The sequence below is a fragment of the Coregonus clupeaformis genome, unplaced genomic scaffold (assembly GCF_020615455.1).
Source record: "Coregonus clupeaformis isolate EN_2021a unplaced genomic scaffold, ASM2061545v1 scaf0118, whole genome shotgun sequence".
NCBI lineage: Eukaryota > Metazoa > Chordata > Actinopteri > Salmoniformes > Salmonidae > Coregonus > Coregonus clupeaformis.
Genome location: NW_025533573.1, coordinates 547,501 through 557,500, shown reverse-complemented (window position 1 = coordinate 557,500; position 10,000 = coordinate 547,501). Strand labels below are relative to the sequence as shown.

At 45.4% G+C, this 10,000-nt stretch overlaps 1 protein-coding gene across 15 annotated transcripts in view; it reads right to left on the bottom strand.

Annotated features, from left to right (window-relative positions):
- Nucleotides 1–10,000, bottom strand: part of ebf3a (EBF transcription factor 3a) — a 143,251-nt gene that overhangs the window by 42,377 nt on the left and 90,874 nt on the right. For all 15 annotated transcript variants that reach the window (XM_041893311.2, XM_041893310.2, XM_041893293.2 and 12 more), the window contains exon 8: nt 7,740–7,857. In XM_041893311.2, the coding sequence (XP_041749245.1) occupies nt 7,740–7,857 (118 nt within the window). The remainder of the gene's footprint in view (nt 1–7,739; nt 7,858–10,000) is intronic.

The following is a 10,000-nucleotide window of genomic DNA, read 5'->3' as shown; positions in this document are numbered from 1 at the left end:
AAAGAGAAAACCCATTAAATGTTTTTTTTTTTTTACAAGGCAAAAGGCCAACAGACTATTGGTTTGTTCTAGCTACGGAAATCCTGAGGAAAAATGGCTTGCTGTAGCAAATGGTGTGTCAGGGTAAATATGGCTGTTACTAGGGGCTGTGGCGGTCATGACATTTTGTCAGCCAGTTATTGTCATGCCGGTTCTCATGGTAATTGACCGTTAATTAACATAAACACATTTAGCATCTCCAGGCCTCCATACATACAAGCCACTGATGGACGACCTTTGGAACATCTACATTAAAAAAGTCTAATAAATCCATTTAATATACACCATCAAAATAAATCCATGATTTATTTTAGGCAGGTCTAAAGAAGCATTATGATATGAAGAAGAACAGAATATGAGTTGGCCTACTGTATGTTATCTGGCTATGCTCCATGCCATAGGCTGTAGGCTTGTTCATTTAGCTGACAAGATAGGCCTATACTGTAAGTCCTGTGCCATTATTTTATATTATATGATTTTATAGTAAAGAAGAATATAATTGAACTGAGCTGAATAAAATAGAAAGGATGTTTTCCCACTACTGAGCGAGTGCTCATAGGAAGCGGAAATGTCGAGCGTAAAAGTGATCATTATAAAACAGGTCCCAGACACTAGATTTAGAGTTATTTGGCAGCTTTAGTTCTGAATGATACAAACCTGAGAATGTCTTAGAAATCTAAAGATATTTGGGCTGCATGATGCGACTAGAGGATATTGATGATTTGAGAAAGAAGCAAAAAATAAAGCTTGCTCTTTTCCTCGCCTCAGGCGGCACAGCTGTTCTCTCATCAAGTGATCATATTTTCACCCATCAGACTATTCTCAATTTAATCTTGTCTTTACTAATATGTAAAATTAGTTTCGATTTAGAATGGCCCACCCTTACCATTCAGTAATAACAACAAGGGACACACCCTTACCATTCAGTAATAACAACAAGGGACACACCCTTACCATTCAGTAATAACAACAAGGGACACACCCTTACCATTCAGTAATGACAACAAGGGACACACCCTTACCATTCAGTAATAACAACAAGGGACACACCCTTACCATTCAGTAATGACAACAAGGGACACACCCTTACCATTCAGTAATAACAACAATGGACACACCCTGACCATTCAGTAATAACAACAAGGGACACACCCTTACCATTCAGTAATGACAACAAGGGACACACCCTTACCATTCAGTAATAACAACAAGGGACACACCCTTACCATTCAGTAATGACAACAAGGGACACACCCTTACCATTCAGTAATAACAACAAGGGACACACCCTTACCATTCAGTAATAACAACAAGGGACACACCCTTACCATTCAGTAATAACAACAAGGGACACACCCTTACCATTCAGTAATAACAACAAGGGACACACCCTTACCATTCAGTAATAACAACTTTTATTTTTTTCATTTTGAGATTTCACAAGATTTCACAAGATTAAATGAAAAGGGCATGTGTTGCAGCCTGTTGGAGATGGTCAGCGAGAGCGTTCTAGAGCGGCAGAACCGTCACCTTTACGGGAGTGCTAGCAAGCTCCGGACCACCAGCAGCCCTCACTGAGGCTCCGGACCACCAGCAGCCCTCACTGAGGCTCCGGACCACCAGCAGCCCTCACTGAGGCTCCGGACCACCAGCAGCCCTCACTGAGGCTCCGGACCACCAGCAGCCCTCACTGAGGCTCCGGACCACCAGCAGCCCTCACTGAGGCTCCGGACCACCAGCAGCCCTCACTGAGGCTCCGGACCACCAGCAGCCCTCACTGAGGCTCCGGACCACCAGCAGCCCTCACTGAGGCTCCGGACCACCAGCAGCCCTCACTGAGGCTCCGGACCACCAGCAGCCCTCACTGAGGCTCCGGACCACCAGCAGCCCTCACTGAAGCTCCGGACCACCAGCAGCCCTCACTGAGTCGACCAGTCAGGGACGGAGGGCTGTTACCAGCCCTCCATTTGAATGTTCCCTCTCTCTCTTTTACCACACCTTCTTCTACACCCAGACTTCCTCTGGCCCGCTTTGATGAGGTTTTTCTGAATGCAGATTCTGGTACAAAGAGACTAGATTCTAAAGATGTACACTTCGGCCATTAAAAGCTCAGTTCTCCTGCTCTATTTCCTGATGCTAAAATGTTCAGTGGGAGGGAGGTGACTAACAGTTATGGATTTCCTTCACTCTCACTCCCGCTCCTCCACCCTCTGCATTAACTGCTCTTTCATTTTTTTTTTTTCTGTGGGTTTTCAGTCCATCTCTCTTATTGTTGTTGGCTAGAAGGAGAGACAACGGAACAGTGCCTTTAACTGTAAAAGCCACAAAGCCTCGTAAATAATTCACAAAAGGATGTTTTTGCAATCGGTAGAACCTTTTAGTGTAATTGGGGTTGTTGTACCTGAGGTGTCTGAGTTTAAACTGGCTACCATGCTGTACCACTGTGACGGAATTGTTTCTATCATTGTAATTCAGTTTATACAAAAGCGGCGCTAAAAAAAAATACTGTATGTAAAAAAAAAAAATTGTTGATAAAATGTAACTGTTTCTGGTAATAAAAATAGAAATGATAAAATAATCATAAAATAATAATGTGTTATAATTATAAGACCTACATACGATCAATAATGTGGCTATATAATCATTGCCCATCATGCATTCATTTCCCCGCTCTTTCCCTCAGCTATCTCTCTGTCAGCCAGCCAGGTTAATCACCATTAGGTATTGTTGTGTTGAACACTCCAGACAAGGCTCCGGTCTTTGTTTGCTTTAATGTTGGACTAGCCGAGGTTGTATTTGCTCATTCCACGGGCATCTCCCTGTGTAGCAGAGGGCCCATGAGCACACACACACACACACACACACACACAGACACCGCTACGGGAGGGAGGGAGGGAGCCCTGCCCTTAACTGGCACTGTTGACTCCATGCTAATAAGTTCATACAAATTTTCATTTCTGAGGCTTTGCGAGTGACATTTGCTTTTCTTAATTGCGGGCAGGAGCGTTTGAAAAAGCATCAAATCTCTAAAGACAGACAAGACTCCTCAAAGGGACTGACCTTCATCAGCGCTGCCAATTATAGCAAATAATTCACCAAAAATTACAGTAAACAAATTTACTTTGTGTAGGTGAGAGGGAGGGAGGGATGGAGGGAGGGAAGGGAGGGAGGAGGAGGGAGGGAGGGAGGGAGGGAGGGACAGACAGAAGGAAGGATTGAAGGAAGGAAGGGTGGGATGTGGTGAGGGGTTGTTGGGGGGGTGAAGGGCGGCAGGTGGGGGGGTGAAGGGCAGGGGGGCGGTTAGGGGAGAAGAGGCTGGGTGGGGGGGGGGGGGGGGGGGATGAACTGGGCAGAGCAGAGGCACAGGAGGGGCCGGCTGGCAGCTGGGGCCTCAGACAGCCACACACACACACACCAACTCGAAATTCGCAACGCTTCCCCCGTTGGTACCTAGCGTGGAGACGGGGGCCGAGGCTGGGGGGCCGGGGCTGCTCCAAACCGAGCCACGTCTGAGCAGCGCATGAGCCATCTCCATTCTGCCCGTGATTAGCATACATTTACAATGCACATATAGAGGGGGGGGGGGACATGTGTTCAATAGGGAGCACGGCGAACCAAATTACACAGACAGCGTTAGCCATCTAATGATATACGTGCACAATGCTCTCAAGCAGATGATGGAAATTGGAGAGAGCAGACGTACGCAGCCAGCGAGAGAGAGAAGGAGAGACGGACGGGCTGGAGCAGGACCAGTCTGGTGTAGGCTGTTCACCCAACATACAGGAATACCAGGCTAGGTAGGCTGTTCACCCAACTTACAGGAATACCAGGCTAGGTAGGCTGTTCACCCAACATACAGGAATACCAGGCTAGGTAGGCTGTTCTGAAGCCAAGTTTACCCAACATACAGGAATACCAGGCTAGGTAGGCTGTTCTGAAGCCAAGTTTACCCAACATACAGGAATACCAGGCTAGGTAGGCTGTTCTGAAGCCAAGTTCACCCAACATACAGGAATACCAGGCTAGATACAACTTAGCATTATTCTAATTAGGCTGATTGTTTTATTATTTTTGTTAATATTATTTAAAAAATCATAAAGGACCTATATTTAGTATATCATATATTTGACAATATTTATCAAATTTTTCCTCTCCATTTTTTATCTCAGTTGTGGGCTATTTTATTGTATTATTCAATAGCTAACGACTAACTAATGACTATCTAACGACTAACTAACGACTAACTCCCTGCTTGCCAGCTCTCTGGGGATTTTTCTCATCATGGCAATGCTTCTGGAAGCGGTTTGGCGGCTGCATGTGCCTCTTATCTCAATATCACTTGTCACACTCCGACGAATCGCTGGCTTTGTTGGGCCAACCTTTTATGTGCTTGAAGTGGACAGTCAACGAGGAGCCAAGAGAGAAAGAGAGAGATCCGGGAGATAGATCTGGTACAGACTACCCACTTCCCACTACTCACTACTCACTACCCACTACCCACTCCCCATAACCACTACCTACCCAGCCTCCCGTTTCACCTCCCCACGTCCCCCTGTGTCTGGTTCGGACTACCCACTACCTACCCGGCCTCCCGTTTCACCTCCCCACGTCCCCCTGTGTCTTGTTTACTGAACAAAGGCGTTGGTTCGTTCTTCTGTCTGCGTTCAGCGCCTGCCTCGCAGTGTGAAGCTCTAATCAGCGCTCCTCTCTGCGAAGGCAACATGGCACTGTGTTTGGGTGCATCCCAAATGCCACCCTTTTCCCCCTATGTAGTGCCCTACTTTTGACCAGGACCTATGGGTAGTAGTGCCCTTCGTATGAAATAGGGTGTCATTGGGAACACACATTAGCCACCTTCCTCCTCATCCCTCCAGTATTGAGACACTCCAACAGGTCTCATCTTGCCTGCTGTGCTGTACGTACTGAGGACTTCCTTTGTTCTGCCTGCTAAAATGTCTTGTAATTGTGTTGGTGCGCTCCAGATGGTCAGGTTGATACCGCTGCTGATGGGATTATACCTTTTTGCCTCTCCCAGGGCCATCTGCTCCTCTTTACTGGCTAAAGCCTTGCAGCCTGGATCCGCTTGTCTTTATTGCATCAGACCTAACAGCGTTACAGCCACTTGGCATGCAAATCAGATCCACGCTGCGGGCCTCGAGGAGAGCCGGGTCGCCTGAGTACAGCACACACAGTAGAGCGTAGAGGCAGGGGAGGATGGCTGAGGCGCTCTGTACACACACTACTGAAGACTACAGGCTCATTATGAACGGAGGAACACGTGGAGGTGAGAGAGCAAGGGGCTGTTAGAGTGAGAGGAGGGAATATATTATATTTAGCTGAAATGTAGATAATAGGTTTTAGTAGTGAGGAAGAATTGCAGATAAACAGAGTATATATATTTTGTCAATGGGCACTTATCCCTGTACAGACTGTGTAAGCCAATCTAAAGCATACACACTGCTAGCTGGTGTCTGGACTTTGTAGTGAACACGGATTACACCTTATGACTGTATATCCTGCTGCTGATCACGCTGGTGTATTGTGTAAGATCTCTCTCTCTCCCATTCAAACCACAGAGGGAGAGATTACTCTCCCTCTCTCTCTCTCTCTCTCTCTCTCTCTCTCTCTCTCTCTCTCTCTCTCTCTCTCTCTCTCTCTCTCTCTCTCTCTCTCTCTCTCTCTCTCTCTAAGATGGGTAGACAATAAAACAGCAGTAGTCTGAGATTTGACTCTGTGATATGAGACTGTGTTTTAGAGTTTTAGAGGTCCCTTGTGGCTCAGTTGGTCGAGCTTTGCAACGCCAGGGTTGTGGTCTCGATTCCCATGGGGTACTAGTACGAAAAAATGTATGAAAAAATGTATGCACTCACTACAGTAAATCGCTTTGGATAGGAGCGTATGCTAAATGACAAAAATGTAAAATGTAGAAGGTGCGCTCTTTCCATTTTTAAAATGTAAATTACTTTCAACCAAAAAATTTGAAGCTGGTGTTTAACACTTCTTCCTTTAAATATTAGAATTGTTTCTTCACTAAATGTACCATTCTATCCAGCCACGGCTGACCTCTGCCCTCTAACACAATCGATACACACTTTATAGATCTTTGTGGTCTTCACTTAATAAAGGGAAGATGGAGGAGATACACTCCAGATTAGGAGATTGATCATCTGAACACCACCACTACAAACATAGATTCATAAGGACAGGATCTCTGCTGCAGATTGGGCTTTTGAAGACGAATTGCTTCGGTGGTTGTTGGGTTGGGTTGAGCGAGTTGTTGGGGTTGGGTCGAGTAGGCTGTGCAGACGCCAGTTCCCCTGTCCCGCGGGACCCCCTCAGACAGGGGGGAGACCCGCGGTAGAGGGGGGAGGGTGGGGCTCAACCTCTATAATTGCTCCCCTAATTAAAGCTGGTTGCTAAGGAAAACACCCCCCTTCTATCCCGTGGATACAGAGAGAGAGAGAGAGAGAGACAAACAATACGTCACGGGCCGTAACGACTTCACAGCTTAGGGCTAACCATCAATTATTAGATCGCCTCTCTCTGCCCGTTTTGTCATTAGTAAAGAACCCCAAAAACAACAATAGCTGTGTCTTTCCTTCCCCTGCAGAGTTTTGGGGATTGATATAGTGCATTTAATTGATATAACGCCCTTTGCTTTTCCTTTCCTGTTGCATTATTAAAACATTAGTGTTTTGATAGTGGTGTGATAATTAATGCCTAATTAAGATGAAATCACTCATGTTATGTTATTAAAGGTTTGGGTAACCCAATATTATACATACAAGCCACTTGTACTTGCCAGTGATAACTAGCTAATATACTTTGGCAGGGTCACATATCCCAGAGTGTTTGAACTGAACTGAGTCCAACAGGAAGGTAGAAGGTTGAACTCTGTCCTTCCTGTATTTATATTTCCCAGATTTTGCTGCTCCAAGTTTTCTCTCTTTTTCCCTTTTTCCGCAGCGCAACCAGTCAATCTTCTGATCTGGAGTCAGCTGTGCTGCTTTTCTCATTGAGAAGTACTACACTACAGTAGTGCTTTTATAAGGATCTACAGAACCCAGTAACAGCAACCAGACCTCACGCTACAGAACCCAGTAACAGCAACCAGACCTCACACTACAGAACCCAGTAACAGCAACCAGACCTCACGCTACAGAACCCAGTAACAGCAACCAGACCTCACGCTACAGAACCCAGTAACAGCAACCAGACCTCACAGTACAGAACCCAGTAACAGCAACCAGACCTCACGCTACAGAACCCAGTAACAGCAACCAGACCTCACGCTACAGAACCCAGTAACAGCAACCAGACCTCACAGAACCCAGTAACAGCAACCTGACCTCACCACAAATCAATTGCAGTTTTGAGGTTTATTTTAGAAGCCATTGAGCAAGAGTCCTATCAAAACATATCTGAATAGACACAGCACATATTGCACACAGTGCAATAACAATAATTATTATTATTATTATATACATGTGTTTATGAAATCTACCACTGAAAGATGAGAAGCTACCTGAGGAAAAAGATACGGAACTAAAGAACTAACCCGCGAGCACACGACATTGAAAATATGTCTTTTCAACATCTGTTCAACGTCTTGTGCTCACAGGGAAACTAGAGAGTAATTTTCAAAAAATAAAAGTCATGTAGAATGTGCCTACCATGATGAAGATAAGGAGAGTCCGTACCTTCAGAAGGGTCTAGACGTCGAGCCCTTCTGCCGTGCTTGGAGTTGTTGTGGACAAACATGTTGTCCGAGACAGCCAGGACGTGACCGTCCACGTTGACCGTTGTTGATACAACAACCTGCAACAGGAGTGAAAGGGGGAGCCAGTCATTAAAACAGTCTGTCTATGTATCTGTGTCAGAGCCAGGTCATGTTGGCCATGCCACACTATTAAAATGAAGTGCTTTGTAACACTAAAACTAGCGGCAACTGAGCTGCCACCAACTTGAAGGAGATTAAACCCTTTAACTTTGCTGGAGTTTTGAAACACATGGGTTTCCATTCAAAACACTCTCCAAACACCAGGCCTCAGCTTAATGTAGCTGCACTACTTTTCATGGTTTCGTTACACCATGATGGTGTTTTGAGTCTTTGTATTTTAACACTGCATGCTATACCACTTTCCAATGGCAACAGGAACATCTGAGGCACCACAACAAAGCCATGGGAGGAAGGCCTTTCTCAGGTCTACAGTAAAATACAGGGTTGTGTTCGTGACACTGGCAAATGTAAGAAAATTGACTGAAACAGTCAGGGACTACCTGGACCTGTCCTTGACCTGTCCCCAGTAAGAAATGTTAACTTTAGTTTTAAAACATATTGCAGTTCACGAGTGCCACATTTAAATAGAACACACTGTTACATCTTCTCTTGTCTGTTTAACATGTTAATGTTAGACTATCCCCATTGGTTGTCTACGGTAAGATACACAAGTTGGACAGGGGATCACCCAGGGGCCTTAGAAAGACACCTCAGCCACTGTACTCAGTTTTTATGATGCCAATTTGCATATACTCCAGAATGTTATGAAGAGTGATCAGATGAATTGCAATTAATTGACAAAGTCCCTATTTTCCATGAAAATGAACTTAATCCCCAAAAAACATTTCCACTGCATTTCAGCCCTGCCACAAAAGGACCAGCTGACATCATGTCAGTGATTCTCTCGTTAACACAGGTGAGAGTGTTGACGAGGACAAGGCTGGAGATCACTCTGTCATGCTGATTGAGTTAGAATAACAGAGTGGAAGCTTTAAAATGAGGGTGGTGCTTGAAATCATTGTTCTTCCTCTGTTAACCATGGTTACCTGCAAGGAAACATGTGCCGTCATCATTGCTTTGCACAAAAAGGGCTTCACAGGCAAGGATATTGCTGCTATTAAGATTGCACCTAAATCAACCATTTATCGGATCATCAAGAACTTCAAGGAGAGAGGTTCAATTGTTGTGAAGAAGGCTTCAGGGCGCCCAAGAAAGTCCAGCAAGCGCCAGGACCGTCTCTTAAAGTTGATTAAGCTGCTGGATCGGGGCACCACAAGGTGCAGAGCTTGCTCAGGAATGGCAGCAGGCAGGTGTGAGTGCATCTGCACGCACAGTGAGGCAAAGACTTTTGGAGGATGGCCTGGTGTCAAGAAGGGCAGCGAGGAAGCCACTTCTCTCCAGGAAAAACATCAGGGACAGACTGATATTCTTCAAAAGGTACAGGGATTGGACTGCTGAGGACTGGGGTAAAGTCATATTCTCTGATGAATCCCCTTTCCGATTGTTTGGGGCATCCGGAAAAAAGCTTGTCCAGAGAAGACAAGGTGAGCGCTACCATCAGTCCTGTGTCATGCCAACAGTAAAGCATGCTGAGACCATTCATGTGTGGGGTTGGTTCTCAGCCAAGGGAGTGGGCTCACTCACAATTTTGCCTAAGAACACAGCCATGAATAAAGAATGGTACCAACACATCCTCTGAGAGCAACTTCTCCCAACCATCCAAGAACAGTTTGGTGACGAACAATGCCTTTTCCAGCATGATGGAGCACCTTGCCATAAGGCAAAAGTGATAACTAAGTGGCTCGGGGAACAAAACATCGAAATTCTGGGTCCATGGCCAGGAAACTCCACAGACCTTAATCCCATTGAGAACTTGTGGTCAATCTTCAAGAGGCGGGTGGACAAACAAAAACCCACAAATTCTGACAAACTCCAAGCATTGATTATGCAAGAATAGGCTGCCATCATTCAGGATGTAGCCCAGAAGTTAATTGACAGCATGCCAGGGCGGATTGCAGAGTCTTAATATTCTCTCTTTTATTGTCAAACAAGTTTACTTTAAAAATACAAAATATCGTGAAGCAGCAAATTTTGAAAATATTTGTGTCATTCTCAAAACTTTTGACCACGACTGTACTCTACTGTCCTCTGCAGAGGGCAGAGAACTAACCACTTCACAAC